The sequence below is a fragment of the Dipodomys merriami genome, unplaced genomic scaffold, assembly GCF_024711535.1.
Source record: "Dipodomys merriami isolate MVZ:Mamm:240054 unplaced genomic scaffold, mDipMer1.0.p SCAF_8, whole genome shotgun sequence".
Classification (NCBI taxonomy): domain Eukaryota; kingdom Metazoa; phylum Chordata; class Mammalia; order Rodentia; family Heteromyidae; genus Dipodomys; species Dipodomys merriami.
In genome coordinates, this window is record NW_027206401.1 from 30,479,794 (window position 1) to 30,498,894 (window position 19,101).

The window sequence follows — 19,101 nt, forward strand, 5'->3', positions numbered from 1 at the left end:
TTAAATAATAAGAAACATTCCAGTTACTTTGGGGGGGGAGGGAGGGTCCAGTCATGGGGCCTGAACTCTGGGCCTGGGCGCTGTCCCTCAGCTCTTCAGCTCAAGGCTAGCACTCTACCACTTGAGCCACATGCCACTTCCGGCTTTTTTTTTCCTGCTTATGTGGTGCTGAGGAATTGAACCTAGAGCCTCAAGCATGCAAGGCAAGTGCTCTACCATTGAGCCACCTTCCCAGCCCCTCCAGTTACTTTTAACACGTGATATTATATTATTATAAATAATACCTTAGAGAATTGTTAGTAAATTTGAAATGTGCAAGTCTAAGAATCCAAATCGAAAATAATTAACGTGATTGAGTCTAACATGATTGAGCCTTCTTTAGGCACTCTTTCAGTTAAATAACTGGCATAGAGAAGTTAAGCAGTTTGCATATTATATTCCTAGTAAGTGACTGAGCTGTGATGTAGACATAAAAGGCAAAGATAATTTTTCAAATGTGGGAATTACAGCAGAAATAAACAGCTGTGTTTATTTCAACATTTGTTGAAGTTAGGAAATCTAAACAAAACACCTCCCAAGTTCACACTCATTAACAAGGTTTTTAAGTCTTTCAAACTGTAATGCTATCCTTTTGTCACCATTTCTTGCCCTTTTTTTTTTTTTTTTTTGTCTTTTTGTCGGTCGTGTGGCTTGAACTCTGGGCTAGGGCACTGTCCCTGCGCCCTTCAGCTCAAGGCGAGCGCTCTACCGCTTGAACCACACTGCCACTTCTGGTTTTCTAGCGGTTTATTGGAGCTAAGAGTCTCACAGACTTTCCTGCCATGGCTGGCTTTGAACTGTGATCCTCAGATCTCACTCTCCTAAGTAGTTAGGATGACAGGCGTGAGCCACGGGCACCCGGCTTTCTTGCCCTTTTTGTTGCTTCACTTTACCCTCCACACTACTATCCAGAACTTTTCTGTGCATGTACTATATAATCTCTTCATCTTCTGATCTTTAAGCACCCTTTTCTGTCTATCAGGAATGCTTTCCTCATCTCCATCTAATCATCTGCGAGGAACCAATTTAAACACATAATGAAGCTTTCTCTAGAGTGAACTCCTGCCATAACCTCCTCTACTTTCCTTTGCTTATTCTTGTATCTTCACCAATAACATCAAGTGAAGTGAGCAGGTGAGAGCAGAATCGCACTGCCCTTCTCCCTGTTCTATCAGCTGTACCTAGCATAGATTCCAGTCACAGTGGTGGTATGTAAATACTTAGGAATGAATGATTTCCTGCTCAATATATGACTAAAGAAACAATACTTAGCTAGAATATTACCAACCAACCTTCAGCCATTTTGTATTAGTCAGTGTAATCGCTGAACTTACTAAGTATCTTAGCTTGTCTTATTCTTTTATTTGGGGGGAAGGGGCATCCGGTCATGGGGCCTGAACTCTGGGCCTGGGTGTTGTCCCTCATCTCTTCAGCTCAAAGCTAGCGCTCTACCACTTGAGCCACAGCACCACTTCTGGCTTTTTTCTTTTTGCTTATGTGGTGCTGAGGAATCAAACCCAGGGCCTCATGCATGCAAGGCAAGCGCTTTACCACTGAGCCATCTTCCCAGCCCCTCTTAGCTTGTCTTAGTCTATAGGTGTGTCACAATTACAATCATCAACACACAGAAAATTCTTTTGTTGGTCCCTAGTATAGCAGAAACTTTAGGCCACTGAGTGGTCTCTTCTGAGACCTTTGTTATCTTCTGCCCACAGTGACCAATACCATACTAATTGGTGCTATCAATTTAACCAGCACCTTCCTTCTTGATGGGCATTCTTACAATAGACCTTTTTATGAAATGCAGCTTGGGCAACCTACTCTTGGGACAATAGGCCTTTTTATAAAATATAGATTAAGTAACCCTTTTGCTTGACAAAAGCTCCATTTCTTCTTGCTTGAATGTACTTTCAAATAAATAAACTTTAAAAGAAATAAAAGTTTAAAAGAAAGTTTAAAAGACTTAGCTTTCAAGAAATATTTAAACTACAGGGTTTTTTTCAAACTTGGTTAAAACATGTTTTCCATATTCTAATCTGTAGAAATTTTTTTTAAAAATTGTTATTGTTAAGGTGATGTTCAGAGGGGTTACCGTTTCATAAGTCAAGTAATGAGGACATTTCTTTGGTGGTAGTTTCACCTCTTCCCTTGTTTTTCCTTCCCATCTCCACCCACAAGTTGTATAGTTCATTTTCTTTTTTTCTTTTTTCTTTTTCTTTTTTTTCTGTTGGTCATGGGCCTGAACTCTGGGCCTGGGCGCTGTCTCTCAGCTCTTCAGCTCAAGGCTAGTACTCTACCACTTGAGCCACAGCACACTTCTGGCTTTTTCTGCTTATGTGGTACTGAGAAATCAAATCCAGAGCCTCATACATACAAGGCAAGCGCTCTCCCACTGAACCACCTTCCCAGCCCATATAGTTCATTTTCAACATAGTGTCTAGCAAGTACCACTGCTGCATTTTTGTTCACCTTTGTCCCCTCATTTCTGTGCTCCCTCTTATTGTAAAAACTTTCATAAATTAGGAATTACAGAACAGGAAGTAAGAAGAACATAGTAAGCCAGGACCCAGTGATTCATGCCTATCTATAGTCCTAGTTACTGAAGAGAATCTCAGTCTGAAGCTAGCTGGGACAGAGAATCTGTAAGATCCTTAATCTCCAGTTAGCCACCTGTGGCCTGAATTCATGCCTCAGGACACACACACACACACACACACACACACACACACACACACACACACACACACACACACACACACACACACACACACACACACACACACACACACACACACACACACACACACACACACACACACACACACACACACACACACACACACACACACACACACACACACACACACACACACACACACTCTCTCTCTCTCTCTCTCTCTCTCTCTCTCTCTCTCTCTCTCTAAGTAATGTTAATACATACACACACACACACACACACACACTTTCTCTCTCTCTCTCTCTAAGTAATGTTAATACATTTCTTAACCCAATACCAATCAAGTGATGGAATATTTAAACAACTCATAAAGTAGTCCTATGACTATATCAAATTCTGTAATCCAAAATTAAATGACACACTTCTTAAGTGTTTATAAAATTTGATCATATCTTAGTTTGTAAAGAATCAACAAATTTCAAAAAGTGGAAATATTACCAATGACTTTTTTTTCTTTTTTCTTTTTTGCCAGTCCTGGGGCTTGAACTCAGGTCCTGGCACTGTCCATGAGCTTCTTCCTGCTCAAGGCTAGCACTCTACCACTTGAGCCACGGTGCCACTTCTGTGTATGTGGTACTGAGGAATGGAACCCAGAGCTTCATGCATGCTAGGCAGGCACTCTTCCACTAAGCCACATTCCCAGCCCCACCAATGACATTTTTATCAATATACAATGGTATAAAGTAATAATGAATTCTAAAAACAAGAAACGCTTCATTTGTGAACTTCAGTAATTCCTCTTAAAGCAAAATTTAAAAACTGCATAAGAGATTATAGCTTAGCCATAGCAAATCTCAGAAAAGAAAGTATCACCTTAAACACTGACTTTAACATCTGAATGAAGTTTTTGTAAGAAAGCAAAAGAAAGGATCCATAAAGATTAAAGGAGATTGTTTTTAAATGTCCCATTATGAAATAAAAAGGTTTCCAAGTTGGGGTTGCTCAAAATTTTAAATGCAGAATACTCAGGATGTAAATCAGTAAAAAGATCTTGAAACTAAACCTTTGAGTTAAATTTAGTAAGTCAGCTAGTTCCATTGTGGATTATTTAGCAGACACACAGAGTTCTTAAATATTTATCAGTTTGTCTTGGCACTTGAGTATAACTTTAGTACATACAGCTGTAATACAGAAATTCTGTTGTGGGGAAGTGATTTGTCTCTTGACAAAGATATAATTACTGAAAGGCTTTCTAAAAGAACAGCATGCTTGATTAAACTAAAGCATATTTTTGTAAGCAGTTGACTCACTATTCCCACTTTGACCTAGAATTCTTGGGTTTAGGTTTTCCTCCTTCCTCAGCCTCCATGGTAGATGAGAATACTGATACCACTGTAGGTTCTCTCTCTCTCTGTGTCTCTGTCTGTCTCTCTCTCTGTGTTTGTTGTACTGGTCCTGAGGCTTGAACTCAGGGCCTGGGCACTGTCCCTGAGCTTTTTTTGCTCAAGGCTAGTGCTCTACCACTTGTTATGGACTTTCCTGCATGGGCTGGCTTCCAACCTCTGTCCTCAAATCTCAGCCTCCTGAGTGAGTAGTTAGGATTATAGATGTGAGCCACCAGCACATGCCCACCCCCCATCCAGGTTTCTCTCTCTTTTTTTTTTAACTTGGTTACACTGTATTTTCTTGGTCCTTAGACTCACACTACTATTCTTTCCATTGGTTCATAATGTACATAAGACGTAGGGGTTCTATAAACTGTAGATTCTTAAGCTTTTCATGCACAGAGATTCTGATTCATTGGCATGGGATAAGGCTCAGACTGATCTATTTTTAAGCTCATTGTTAGCCAGCTGCAAACTACTGCTCTAGACTACTACTGTCCAGTTAACATGATTTAATTTTCAAACTGGCATTTTTCTTCTGAAATAAGAAAATAATTTTCTCACTATTGGCATTTTTAAAAGACAAGTATATGTAATTTGAAAAATAGTGTTTATAGTTAAGATACATTCTTTGAGCCAGGTATCAGTGGCTTATGTTTGTAATCCTAGCTACTCAGGAGACTGGAAGCCAGAGGATCTTATGTTTAAGCCAGCCTGAGCAGAAAAGTCTGTGAGACTCTGTCTCCAAACTAACCAGGATAAAACAGCTAAAGGCTTGGCTCAAATGATATAGCACAAGCCAAGCAAGCAAGCAGAACAAGTATAAGGCTCTGAGTTCAAACCCTAATACTGCCCCCAAAAAGAAATAGTCTGGTAATTGGGTAATACATTATGTGATTTTTTTTTCCTAATCAATACATATTAATTATATATATATATACACACACACAGTGTGACAATTCAATACATATATATAGTGTGTAATGACCAAAAGAATACTTGTATTTCTTTGTGTTAGGAACTTTCAGATGACTCTCTTCTAGCTATTTTGAAACTTACAGCAACTTGTAGATTATCATCACTGTTATATGCTAAAGAACACTGGAACTTATTCTACCTATCTAACCACATTTTGGTACCTTTCTCCAACCTCTCTTTACCTCCTCCCTGTGCATTACCATCCCAAAATTTTTACGAGGCTTCTATACTTATATGAGATCAACTTTTTGACCTTTCTCAGATGAGTGAGAGCATGTGGTATTTTTTCTTTCTGTGCCTTACCACAAATGTCCTCCAGTCTCATTCATATTGCCATAGTAGAATTTCCTTCTTATAAGGCTTTTTGTATATAAACCACATTTTTTCCATTCATCTATTGATTACCTTTTTTGGCTATTCCTATTTCCTATTTTCCCTATTACAGCTGCAATAAACATGAGGTACAGGTATTACTTTGATACAACAATTTCATTTATTTTGAATATATACCCAGTAGTAGTAGAATTGCTGGTCCATAAGTAGTGTTATAGTTTTTGAGATCCCTCTCTATTTTTTATTATTGCTGCATTATTCAGATTTCCTTGTCTTTGTGGTTGTACACCTCTTCTAATTTCCAGTTTGTTGGAATTTGTTTATAGTATTCCCTAGTGTTTGTATTTCTGAGCTATCTGTGACAAATGTTTTGTTGTTGTTGTTCTTGAGTTTATTTGGATCTTCTTTTTACAAGTCCAGCTAAAAGCTTATAAACCCTTATTAAAGAATAAAAACAAAAGCTTTTCTCTTTGTTATCTTTGTGGTGCTGTTGTTATTGGTGTCTAGTTTATTTACTTACACCCTGATCCTTACTATCCTTTCCTAATTTTGGACTTGGTCTGTTTTGCTTGATTTGCATCTTTAAGTTTTACTTGAAATCTTTAAATTAGTGTCATGTGTTCATAACTGCCATCCCCATTTAGTGCATTTCTGTCATTCCAGCAGAAAGCATAAAAGGGAGAATCTTGACTCAGACCAGTCCAGTCAAGATCCTAGTCCAAAATTATGGAAACAGAATGAATTGACGACATGTTCAAGTGGTAAAGTCCTGCCTAACAAGTGGGAAGCTCTGATTCAAAACCTCAGTACTTAAAAAATAAAATTAAACTTAAAATAATACTTCAAATTCCTTTTCAGGCCTTTCATAGATTTACTTTTCTTTAGGGTCTGTTAGAGAATTCATGTATTCCCTTAAAGAAATCATATGCTTGCTGTTTTTATGCCTTTTAATTGTCTTTACAGTAACATCTGATAAGTTATTTCTATCAGTTTTATGTTTTTCATAGTGAAAAACCTTCTCTTGGAGATGTGTCCTAATACATGATTCTGAATATTCTAGCCTCTCTGTAGTTTCCTCAGCTATACTCAGTATCAGCAATGAGTGTCTCAGTGGCCACAGCAGCAGGTTTTATGGGGCTGGGCCTCCCATTTGGCCAGAGCTTTCCCAGATATGCTGGCTTTGCTGGGCAGTTCTGTAGCCTCAGGGCAAACCTGTTTCAAGGAACCTCAGAACACACAGAGGCATGTCTCTAATTCAGGTCCAGTTGAGTGGAGTTGTACACATCTATGGGGCTGGTTGCCAAGCTGCTTTCTGTGCTTCATCAGCCCAGGTCCATTATGGCCTAAATAAACTTTTCTAAGACAGTGCAGTCATGTAAACTCCCAGCAGCTCCCAAAACTAGGGTCAGGGACTATGGGAGTTTCTATGGGCCTCCTTAAACTTTTTCCCATGGTGAGAAATCTAAACTGGTTCCAACTAGGAAGACAACTTAGAAAATGAAGGATGCTTTGTTCTCTTTATATAAGGCCTTCTTGAATCTCCATGTTGCTCAGCCTCTTTGCCCTTTCCTTAGCATACACCAGTGCTCCCATCAGATACTCTAATTGAACTGTTGTTTATTCTTTGTGGGAAGGAAAATGTGTCAGATATCTCTAGTGATTATCTTGCTGGAAAGTTACCATTCTGTGTGAATTTAAAGAGTTCTATTGTAAATGAAAGTTAATCTCTCAAATGAAATGTCTCTTTAGAAAATTTTGTACTGCTATGTGAAATAACATCCTTTAGCAATGTTTTGCCCATAGGGTAGGCTAGGCTTCTGAAAGATAAAAACTAAAGAAATTTTCTGTAATGCATTATTTTGTATTGTGTGTTTGCCAGTAATCTTGTAGTAGGTTAGGATGGATTATTTTAAAATTTCATTATTTACACAAATATTAGTTTTCCTGTTGTTTTATGTATTTCTCTTATGCTTACAGATATGCAAGAACTGTACAAGTTCCTTTGACCGACATATCCCATGTGTTTCTCTGAACTGCCCAGTACTTTACAAACTCTCTCGAGTAAATAGAGAATTATCCAAGGCACCATATCTCCGGCAATTACTAGACCAGTTTTAAATTATTAATGTCTCAGAATTCCAGGTGCTATTTGTTCAGTGTTTACCACTAAGCTGTCATGCATGGTGCTTCCTCAACTTTCATCAAGGATGTTCATTGTCTGTCTGTTATCTGAAGACTATGAAGACTTTTATGTTAACTGAATTAGAAGTTACACTCATTGATCTCAGAGTAACTCACTTCTTACAATGTACAAATTCCTCATTCTTTCACATTGTTTTATAAAGCAGGTGTTGGATTTGCCTCCAGTATGTGTACCACCTTGTAAATCCATTTGAACAGATCATGTTTACTTCCCTGTGGAAGGAACACTTTGAAAACCTCTTAAAGAAATACCATTTGTGTGTTTTCCTTGAACTTCTGTATCAAGATGTGTTACTTAGAAATATCCATTCAATTTATAATTTTGACTGCAAAATATTTTGTAAATATACTTTTTTACTTTTCAAACAACTGAGTAAAATAATGTGCAATGAATTTTTATACAAATGATTTTCAAGTTGTTTGGTATATTTCCTCTAGGTTTTGCTTGACTCAAAAGTAGATTTGTTATTTTGATCAGACTGTGGAAACAAATAGTACCATGTGTAGCATTTTGAAACATTATTTTCTAAAAAACAAAAACAAAAAAATGCTGTCTTGCTTTATTAGCTATTAATGGGGCGTTGTGAGGAACTGTGCAAAGACATTTTTGTTACAAACCTGTGGGCCTGTTGCAATACTTTAAAAATAAAAAATTTTATTCCATCTTTGCTTGTTTTGTATAGACATTTCTATTGCTTCTAAATATGCTCAAAATACTTTCTCTCCTTAAGTATTGTACAGTTATGTATTGTACAGTTAATCTTGTTTGCCGCCATCTTGGACACAAAATGTGTGTTTAGAATATTTGTATAACTGTATAAAATTTAAAAGGATTATGTGGTCAGCGCATTGTTTTTTAAACTGGAAATCATTTTGTTTTAAGAGTTAATAATGAAAACCATATTAAAATTGAATAAAATATGAAATATAAAAAATGAAATATGGCAATGTCATTTAGTCTTGCTCAATAATTACCTTCATCTGTTTTCTAAACCCACCTTGGTTACATCTTATTCTGCTTTCTTAAATTTAGCTCATCGTATTTCATGACTCATATTAACTTTCCCTTATCAAAGTTTAGGATTAAAAAACAACAAAAACAGTTTAAGAAAAATTTTACCTTCATCCCTTTAGAGAAGAATATACTTTTTTTTGGCATATTGTCAATGTTGATTGTTTTTGTGTAGATACAATTAATCTTGAGGCCAGGACTTTCCAGAAGGAAAGCAAAAAGTACATTAGTACTTAAAAAAAGGTTTAAATGTCTTTCATATATGTATTATTTTCAATATTTTAAAAAGCTTCTGTACATAATATTGCTGATCTGACCATTCACCAGGTTTACACACACACACACACACACTCACACAGAGATAGTTGGCAGATCATTTTATGAAAATTATATGGTTAATATCAAATATAAACTATATCTTTATAAATGTATTAATATACATATATATGTTCATAAACATATATAATCCTATTTGTATATAATGGATGCATTATTATTTATATAATGTAAGTCCTGCCTGTTGACATAGTCCTTACTTTTGGCCATCTTTTTGCAGTTGTGGGAAAAGGCTGAGACTAGTCCTGAGAATATGAGTTTTACTAGTTTTTCTGTGGGTGGACACACTTCTAACTTAGTTGCTGTCAGGAATTGTAGCTCATAACATCTCATAGTAACACAGTATTTCAACAGATTAACCAATTTATGAATTACTTCCCCCATGGAAGAACAAAGAAAGAGCATTAGTGTGTTTTCCTTGTATCAAGACATGTTTTGTTTTTTTTTTAAAAAAAGACATGTAATTTAGGAATATTCATTCACTTTACAATTTTGACTCCATAACGGTTTACTCAGCATGACTCACCTAAACTTGCCTAGTCTTAAGGTATTTAGCACATCGATTTGGTTGCCCCTTCCTCAAGGAAATAGCTCCCTTGTAACTGCCCTCAGCCTTTTAAAACTGCCAGTCAGTGAGGATCCCGTTTTCAAACTTCCCTGGGAAAGTTGGAATCTGACAAAAATATCAATAGTGAGCAGTTACGAATTTTTAGAGAAGATTGGTCCTAGGAGGTCATCTGGAGCTGGGGCTGACCACCCGGAAATCCTGAGGACCATAGAGCCCAACTGACTGCCATAGTCCACAGCTGATAACACGTTAGTCTGAGATGACATACGTTACCTGCCACCAGACACACTATCATGGTGACCTGAACTCTCCATAAACTATAGTAAAGTCTTCTAGCTGTATGGTTTTGATCTTAACATCTGTGATCTTCATTCCTAACAGCTGAAGCAAAGGAATATTGTTAAGGCCTACTAAACTTTTAAATTGAACTTAATTGCAGAATAGTATTCCTTAAGTATTTAACTATGGAATAAAACAAACCTAGCTATAAACAATTAGTGCTCTGCCATCAACAGATAAGGGGAAGACAAGGTGACTGTATATGTAGCTATTTTTAAGCTAGGTATTTCAGATCTCTCTTAGTCCTGTTAACATCTTGGAAGACAGCATGCACACTTGACTTATTTTTATCCACATAATGCCTGTTCTTTTTCCCTGATTCAATGAATAGTGTTAGCTTTAACAATGTGGGCTTTATAATAAAAAGTAAGATCAAGCACCAGTAATGCCACAGTTCTTAATTTTATATAGGAAAATAGTTGGGAGTTACATCTAACAATTGGGTTCCAAGGAGGAAGTCATAAAACAACACACACCACCTAATCCATTGCTTGTCATATTTTCTCACCTCACCCATTGCTTCCTTGAAGACTTGGCAAAGTGTGGCTTGCAAAGCAAAACTGCTGCAGAGGCACTGTCACATCCTCACAATAACGTTTCCGTGTATTAGGCAAAGAGAATACCCAGAAGGCAGACAAAGGCTTTTTTTAAAAAACTGGAAAATCATCTTAATTGCCTGTCTTACTAATGGTACTGCCTTTTGCTGGAAAGAGGAAACACAGGTTTCAGAAAATAATAATTAGAAATAAAGAGCCTCTATGTTTTGGTCATTAATAGAAATGCAGCCCTTTGAAAAGACCATTTGTACACAGATACTAAGATATTTAAGCCAGGTGCCAGTGGCTCACACCTGTAATCCTAGCTACTCAGGAGGCTGAGTTCTAAGAATCATGGTATGAAGCCAGCCCAGGCAGAAAAATCCATGAGATTATTTGCAGTTAACCACCACAAAGCCAGAAATGGAGCTGTGCCTCAACTTCCAGAGTGCTAGTATTGAGCAAAAAAGCTCACGGACAGCACCCAGGCTCAAGTTGATGCAGTAAAGATTTTACCTCCTTTTGGAAGAACCTCAAAATAAAAACTAGAAAGCCAAAGCATCATTATTAGAAAACTCTCAGGAAAATCTCTGAAATATAAGACTTAAGAAACAATTCAGACCTCACAGTACACCTTTACTTCAATTGAAGAGATCACATTATGTTCACAAACACACAAGACACAACTGACCCTTAGAAAACACTTGAACTAAGTGTGGGGATGCCAGGCAATGATGGAGGCATGATGAGGTATACCACGGGTGCCCAGAAAAAAGCAGTAAGCGGTACAGAGGTAGATTCCGTCCCTACCTGAGAGAAAGACAGTAGAAAAAGAACAACAGGTGGTTTTTCTTTTGTGTTTTCTGTCAGGTTAAAAATCTTCAAAAAAAAGTTGTTCTTACTAACATGAACTAATGTGGCAGCCTATAAGATGAATAAGCAGTGGTTAAGAAAAACACTGTATTTCACTTAAATTTTTTTTTACAAAAGCAAAGTAATAGAAATTTGATAAGAGAAAGCAAACATCACAACAGATAAAATTTAATGTCAGCTAGGTGTTGGTGGCTCACACCTGTAAGCCTAGCTACTTAGGAGGCCGAGATTTGAGGATCACAGTTCAAAGCCAGGCCAGGCAGGAAACTCCATGAGACTCCTATCTCCATAAATCAAACAAACAAAACGGAAGTTGCTCTGTGGCTCAAGTGGTAAAGCATTCACCTTGGGCAAAACTCTAGTTCACGCCTCAGGACCAGAAAAAAAAAATGCAATGTCATTTAGCATAATTTGAGAAGAAATAAGAAACACGAGTCACCAATTCTACTCACATCAAAAGTCATCTGAAGTCCCTTCCCTGTCTCCTATACCAATAAACCACCTGATTTCCCAGGTATTTCAAAACTCAGAGAGTAGAATTCCTGGAAGAGTGACATAGGTTTCCCAATACCTGACAGTCAGTGCCTTAATGTAAGCTATAAGCCTGGTATATAGTACTTATCAGTGATTATCATCCATAGCTAATGAGAATCCAATTGTAAAACAGCAAGGACCAGACCCAGCCTCTGTTCCTGAGGTAGACCAAGGACCACAAAAGGCCTATTTATAGTTCTACTACTACAGTAGTATTTCAGTGACATCTAACATATCCCATCTGAGCACAACTAGAAAGCATATAAAAATAACTTCTCTGTAGAATGTCTGCAAAAATAGTATCTTCTCCATAATTGTACAAATTGTGACATTTCACTGAATCTGAGACATTGATTGTAAAACAATTATAAATATATGTGACTACATACATAATTCACTAAAATGTCAAATACTAAACAATCATTGAGTACAATGCATACTCTATTACATTAAAAATGATGTACCTTAGACTCAGTGAGAAGTCATAAGCAGTAACTTCTTTTCTGGTTTTTGGGTTTGAGGGGGCTTTTTGGCTGAGGATTGAACCCAGGGCCTCTGCTTGAGCCACAACCACAGTCCTTTTATTTCTAGATTGTTTTTTGGACAGGGTCTGGAGCTCATCTTTCCCCTATTAGCCAAATGACATTTTCCCACCTATACCTCCTGAGTAGCTAGGATCACAGGCATGTGCAACCATGTCCTGTTGGTCTTTGAGATAGGGTTTACAAACTTGACCAAACTCTCAAACCACAATCTCCCTGTCTCTATCCATACCATAGAAAGCAGCACTTTTTTAAAGTTATCAGTTTTGTCTTACCTTTGAAATGAAGACAGACTATCCTAGCAGACATCCTGAACAAATGTAAGTCCTCTTTCTTATTTCTAGAATCTCAGAATGGAAGGGAGAAAAAGGAGAAAGGACAGTAGGAGGAAGAAACAACCTTGACAAAAACAAGGATGCCTGATTATTTGCTCAGCAAATCCATTCCACTCCCTACTCTGTAGTTTTTCTCTATTACAATTTTGTGCCCAACTTTTCTCTAACCAAATTCTCAAACACAAATGTCCCTTCCTTCTCTCTACAAGGTGGGGACTATAACACACCGCCACTATAATGAGCCACAAACCAAGCACAAGTCTCCTAACAAGATAATACCATACAAAGTCACTCACAATCACAGAGCATTTCAAACCATTTAGCAGATGCTATAAATGGATCTAGAAATTCTGATTTCCAAGCATGCTGATAATCCAATGCTCTGCTCTCAAGAGCCTCTTTAGACATGGTGACTATTCAATGTCAGTAGTAATGCATATTCTGTAAAAATTAGCCCTTTATACTTATGTGTTGCAAGTGGTTTTTTCAAAGGAATCACCAGTATTGACAGATGACTCAACTAGCAACGGACTAGAGAGAAACTGGTTGGAAAAGTCAGCTGTGGTCTCCATCAAAATATTTCTAGACATCTCTATTGTGCAAGGACTCACAGTATCATTCATCTCAACCACTTCAAAATCCATTTCATTCCATTTTTCTGCATCCTCCCCTTCATTCTCTTCTTCATAGTCGTTTAGCTCACTGCTAGAAAGCAAAGCTTTCTGATCCTCACTTTTTCTGTGTCCTACTTGATGATGACTCAGAGGTAAGGTAGCTAATTTATACATCACAGGAAATAAAATGGAAGTGAAGATCGCTGACCCCAAGCAGGTGTACAGAACTACTGGTAAATCTGGGTACTCTCCTTGAAGAATTCCAATTACTGCAGGAATAGACATTTCTCCCAAGGCAGCACCAATCACAAAAAATGCAGCAGATTTGCCACTGATGGTGGTGTACTGTTCAATCCAAGAAACACCGCTGGGAAACGTGGTGGCCATGGAGGCCCCATACACGGAGGTTGCTATCCAGAGACAAAGGGGGCTCCTGTGAAAAAGCACCAGAAACAAACAGGCAGCCAGGCTGCCAACGTTGCTCAACACAATCATGGTGGCAGGACGTAAACACGAGGCAAAGAAGATCGCCAGGCCCCTGCAGGCTGCAAAGGTCCCCCAGAAGATGGAGTTCAAGCCAGCTGCTTCTTTCTTGTCCATGCCAACATGGGTGGTGGCAAAGGAGAAAATATAAGAGCCATATGTCACCTCAGCCCCAACGTAGAAGAAGAAGAACAGAAAAAGCAGACAGAGAAGGGCCTTGTGGTATTGAGCTCTTCGAGATTGCTGAGCACATGATGTTGATTGTCCCTGCCTTGAGCTTTTCATGCAGAACAGAGCAAAGAAAAGGAGAGAAACTACGAGAATGTAGGTGCCTATGGAAGCATAAGCCCACAGTAAGTTCATGTCATGGGGAGCTGCGAGTAGAGGGTCTGAGGTGGCTTCAGAAGAGGCATTGAGGGCTGCAGGGAGAAAGTCGGGCTCTGTGTGGTTGTCAGCAGACACTGTGGGGCCCAGGGCCAGTTTAGCCAGCAGGGGAGCCAGGAAGGCGCCCAGGGCAAAACTGAAGTGTAAGGCCTGCATATGCGGGGGGCTCTTGTCCCCCCAAAGAGCCAAGATGAGCACGTTCCCACCTAGCAAAGAGACACAGAGAAAGTTTTAAGTTATCCACAAAACTTAGTTTCAAAAACACAACACCAAACCCTGCTCCCCACTATGAAAAAAATGAAAATGTATTATATCAGTTAAGCACTGTAATGGTCTACATTCTTCAAAGACAGGCTCTGAGTCAATTCTGTGATTTGGGAACACTAAGCCACCACCACTAGAGAACAGTGTGTTCTACAATCTTTTATTCATACACCATGGTTATAAAACAGTGTTAACTCCATGCATTATTAATACATATTTACAAGTGTTTACAATATATATTTACCAGATAAAAGTTGATCATTGATACTGACCTAGTTACCAAAATGTCCCATACTTGCTATTGAAAGATTTTCTGAGGAAGATTGTTTTATGTATATATAAATAGATTCAAAATATAAATAGATTCAAAATACCAACTTGGGACTTAAAATCTCCAGCATCCTGCTGTGCCCATTAGAGAAAACAAAAGCCCATTTGTTAACCTGAACCAACACTGTCTGAACACCTACAAGCTGAAAGTTAAGAATACTAACACTCTGCCTGTCCTTAAAAAAAAAAAAAAAAGTCAGATGTTTTTAAATCAGATTGCATTTTACAAGCAAACTAAGCCTGAGTTATAAAATATTCCCACCATCTACCTAGTAATGTTAAACTGGGCAGAGAAGCATAGAAAACTGGAAGCTGGGAGGGGGGGCGTATCACATGCTTTTCAGTTTTCAAACACATGATGACACACGGAGAACATTTATTTCAGAAACTGCAGAGGCACAACAGAAGAGGAACATGGGAAGGCAGTACAGCATGCAGGCTCTTCTCTGCCCCAAATGTGGGGGACATTGAAAATGGACATAGCTTTTTGCTTCTGCAACCAAGTAATGACACCAAACTATGGTTAAACCCATCCATCCATGAAAGCATTCATTCTTTTATGGTAAAGTGATGACATTCCATCACAAAATGATAGCCTGCTTTACTATAATTACTCTTACGGGATTCTTTCGATTTCATCCTGTAAATCCATAATCTCTTATGGAACAAAATGCTTTACAATCATTTATGTCACAAATGATGTGCAAAAATGGAGGCCCTAATTATCAGAAATGTAGCAGATAGAACAGTAGTTCTGAATGTCACTAAAACCAATTCAGTACTCCCTGTTCTGTGAAGAGTATTATGAATGACAGTGTAACTTCATCTGTCCTGATCCCAGAGGTGATACTGAAGGTTTAACTGACCTGTATCCAGAATGCCAACTGAAGCTCCAAAAACAGACATCATGACAATCACCAGTACTGCAGTCTTGCAGAAAGGGATAAGATAAAGACCAACTGTGGTAGCCAGCATTGATATTCCTGGACAAAAAAGTTTAAAGTAAGCTATAAGAAATGCATTCCACTCTGAAAATAAGAGGGACTATTTACTTATTCATTACCAATAGCTTTTTCTCCTTTCTCCAAAGGCCTTCCTTATGTCATTTAATTTTCATGAAACCTGTCATTCTATTAAAACAACAGCTTGTTAAAAGTGTGGCCAGTCACCTCCAGGCTATAGCACACCAGTCTGGGCTCATCACCAACAGAAGGACGAACGTGCAGCCTGTGTCAGTCCATCACCATCCCCTGCCCTGCACTGTCAACCCAGAGTCCAGAGAGCCTGGCCACATTCCCAGAGGTCATGTGACTCCAGACACACCTAGAGACCTGCCCTACACCTGATGGGCAGAGCTTTGGGACAAGTGTGTGACATGGTGCCTCAGTTCCCCTGGAGGTCGGGAGGCTCAGGACTGCCATCAGCACACCTGAGGGCCAATCGAGGCTCCGGGTGGCTCAGCCCAGATGCCCTGTGTCTACCAAGGTGAGAGCCACGGAGACCTAGCTTCTGTGGAGGACCCTGAAACACCATTCAGTTCAGTTACCGACAAGTTTTCATCTTTAGAATCCAGTTGTAAATTCACTGACAGGCACAAAGAATTAAAAATTACTATTTACTTACCCAAAAGCAAAAAATGATTCATACAGTCAAAAAGAACTCCTCCAATCATAGAGCCACACAAATACCCAGAGGCACGGCTCACGAAAATCAGAGAAAGGCTGCTGATATTGCGGTTCACATTAGTGGCCAGATCTTGAAATGTAGGTCCCAGGATAGCAATACTCAATCCCTAAAATTTAAAAAGAGGTCTTAATTATAATCATTAAAGTTATGTATATCTAATACATATATGTCTATGTGTATAGAGACATATGTGTGTGTGTTTGTGTGTGTGGTGTGTATGTGTGTGTGTAACTGAAGTTTCAGAGAAGGCCTTTCCATTACTAAAAACAAACAAACAACTGTGAAAAAGCCAGGGATGGGTGATTCACACCTATAATCCTAGCTACTCAGGAGGCTGAGATCTGAGAATCATGATTGGAAGCCAGCCAGGCCAGGAAAGTCTATGAGATTCTTATCTCCAATTAAACACTAAAAAAGCAAGAAATGGAATTGTGTCTCAAGTGGTAGAGCACCAGCCTTGTGCATAAAAGCTCAAGGACACACCCAGGTCCTGAGTTCAAGCCCCAAGACTTGCAAAAAAAAAAAAAAACACAAAAAACTGGGAGGAAGGATACTGATGTAATAGAGGGGATGACTTTAGTCCCATAGTCAGGAAAAATGTACAGTATTTTTTTTTTTTTTTTTTTGGTTATGGGACTTGAACTCTGGGCTTGGGTGCTGTCCCTGCGCTCTTCAGCTCAGGGCGAGCACTCTACCGCTTGAGCCACAGCACCATGTCCCGTTTTCTAGTGGTTTATTGGAGATAAGAGTCTCATGGAGTTTCCTGACCAGGCTGGCTTTGAACCACGATCCTCAGACCTTAGCTAGGTTTACAGGTGTGAGCCACCAGTGCCCAGCTAGTATTATTATTTGTAGAGGTATAAATTCCCACGTTTTTCTTCTCATGATTCTTAGTTTTAAGAAAGTGGATTCTATTTTTTTTTTCTTGCAGAGTCTTTCTATGTAATCCAGACTGGCTTTAAACTCGTGATCCTGAGTACTAGAATTACAGATGTATATCACCATGCCCACCCAAAAAAGGTAAATCTTCTGTTACAACTCCCTTTAGTTTGGACAACACCTTAACTACATTAACTAATAAGTAATAAGGTGTAGCAAAAAAAAAATCCTAAAATACATTCTTACTCTGAATACTACATGAAATTAGGTGACAGTGCCCCAAAAGAAATGTACTCATTATCTGACTTATGCAACATAAACTCCTCTGTACATCACCTTAATATTAACAATTTTAAAATGTAAAAAAATAAGTTTGAAATTATGACACATCAAATGGCAATTTCTGGTCGACTTGAGGTCCCTTCCTCTGAAATACACATGTCCAACGTGCAGGAAATCATTTGCATACTTCCTAATCTACATTGTTCATCAATGACAATCCATGATCGTCGAGAAGGAGTAGTCTGAAAGACTTTCCCAGCAAATAGGACAAGGACATGCATAGAATTTTAACAAAAAAAATGTACTATTTATTAGCAAGAACTGAGATTTTCATTTCAGAAAACTCGCACACACACACACAAAACCCTTCGAGGATTCTAATTGACTGTTTTACTCCAAGTGAAGAATGGACTTTCTATCCAAGCAGGAACAAGCCAAAACGAAGGACCCGCTGAGCACAGGCCCCAGCCGGCCTCGGGGACAAGGAGCCTGAGAACTGCTCTACTCCGAGTACTCCATGTCTTCAAAGGCCAGAGAAGAGCCGGTACACCGAGACCTCGGCAGGCATCTGCCGCGAGTTCTAGCCTCGCTTCCACCGTGAAAAGATTCTGGGACACAAACCCCACTCTCTGGGATTGTGAACTGCTCCGAAGGGATCGTCTCTCCCTCCCAACACTCCGGAGTCACCAATGATCCAACCGAGCATTTCTGTTCCTTGGCTCTCGGGATCTGCAGGCTGGATTTCAACCGCGTGGAGGCAGGGTTAAGAGACGACCTCTGAACCTGCCGTGCAATCTGGAAAGTCACTTCCCACGCCTCCTGAGCCCCACAGGGGTCAGCAGGGGCTATGGTTAGGTGGCCCGGAAGAGAAAAGCAACAGCCGCTTTTCTGCGTAAACCATGGCTAAGGTAAGGGCTTGGAGGGAGCGGGCTGCGGCCCGCGCCGCGAAGCCCCGGCTCTCTCTCCCTCGGACCCAGGAGACTTAACCCCGGCCGGCGCTGGACACCATGATCCGGACGGCTAGCTTCCCGGCTACAAGGAGCCGTGGCGATGGCTGCTGCGCCCACGTCCCCGAAGGCAAGAGCGAGGCCCAGGCCGGCTAACGCAGCCCCGGCCACACCTGCGGCCGGGAGGCGGGACGCGCCTCCCGCGGGGAAAGCGGTCCCAGCCCGGCGCTCACCAGCCCCAGGAAGCCGGCGTACAGCGTCACCGTGGAGAACCAGAGCAGCAGGCGCTCGCCGCGGCCGTTCCGCCGGGCGCCCCCCGCCGTCTCCGGCGCATTCTCCATCGGGGCCTCGGCCTGGAGCAGCCGCTGCCCGGCAGCCCCGGGCCCACGGAAGTCCACTTGTAGCTCCAGCCCGGCGGCCCCGGAGATCGCGCGGGTTCTCGATGCAACCAAACCTCGGGGCTCGGAACGGAGCTCCGGCCCCGCGCCCACAGCGCCCCCAGCCACCACCTCTGCAGGTACAGCCTGGAGCGCGGCCCGGATG

At 40.0% G+C, this 19,101-nt stretch overlaps 1 protein-coding gene across 1 annotated transcript; it reads right to left on the reverse strand.

The window, feature by feature from the left end:
- Positions 1–8,006: 8,006 nt before the first annotated feature.
- On the reverse strand, positions 8,007–19,101 carry LOC138819275 (sodium-dependent glucose transporter 1B-like). The gene is made up of 4 exons (XM_070010672.1): positions 18,792–19,101; positions 16,388–16,556; positions 15,631–15,747; positions 8,007–14,376 (listed from the first exon to the last, which is right to left on the reverse strand). Exons 1-4 carry the CDS (start codon positions 18,897–18,899, stop codon positions 13,154–13,156), a joined length of 1,617 nt encoding a protein of 538 aa, XP_069866773.1. The 5' UTR covers positions 18,900–19,101; the 3' UTR covers positions 8,007–13,153.

Excerpts from the sequence above, each read along its gene's own strand:
- LOC138819275 (XM_070010672.1), bottom strand. The coding sequence starts at position 18,899 with ATGGAGAATGCGCCGGAGACGGCGGGGGGCGCCCGGCGGAACGGCCGC. Across the intron at positions 15,748-16,387 it reads GAATCATTTTTTGCTTTTGG|GAATATCAATGCTGGCTACC; the intron begins GTAAGTAAATAG and ends TTTTTTGTCCAG. Across the intron at positions 14,377-15,630 it reads AGTTGGCATTCTGGATACAG|GTGGGAACGTGCTCATCTTG; the intron begins GTCAGTTAAACC and ends TCTCTTTGCTAG.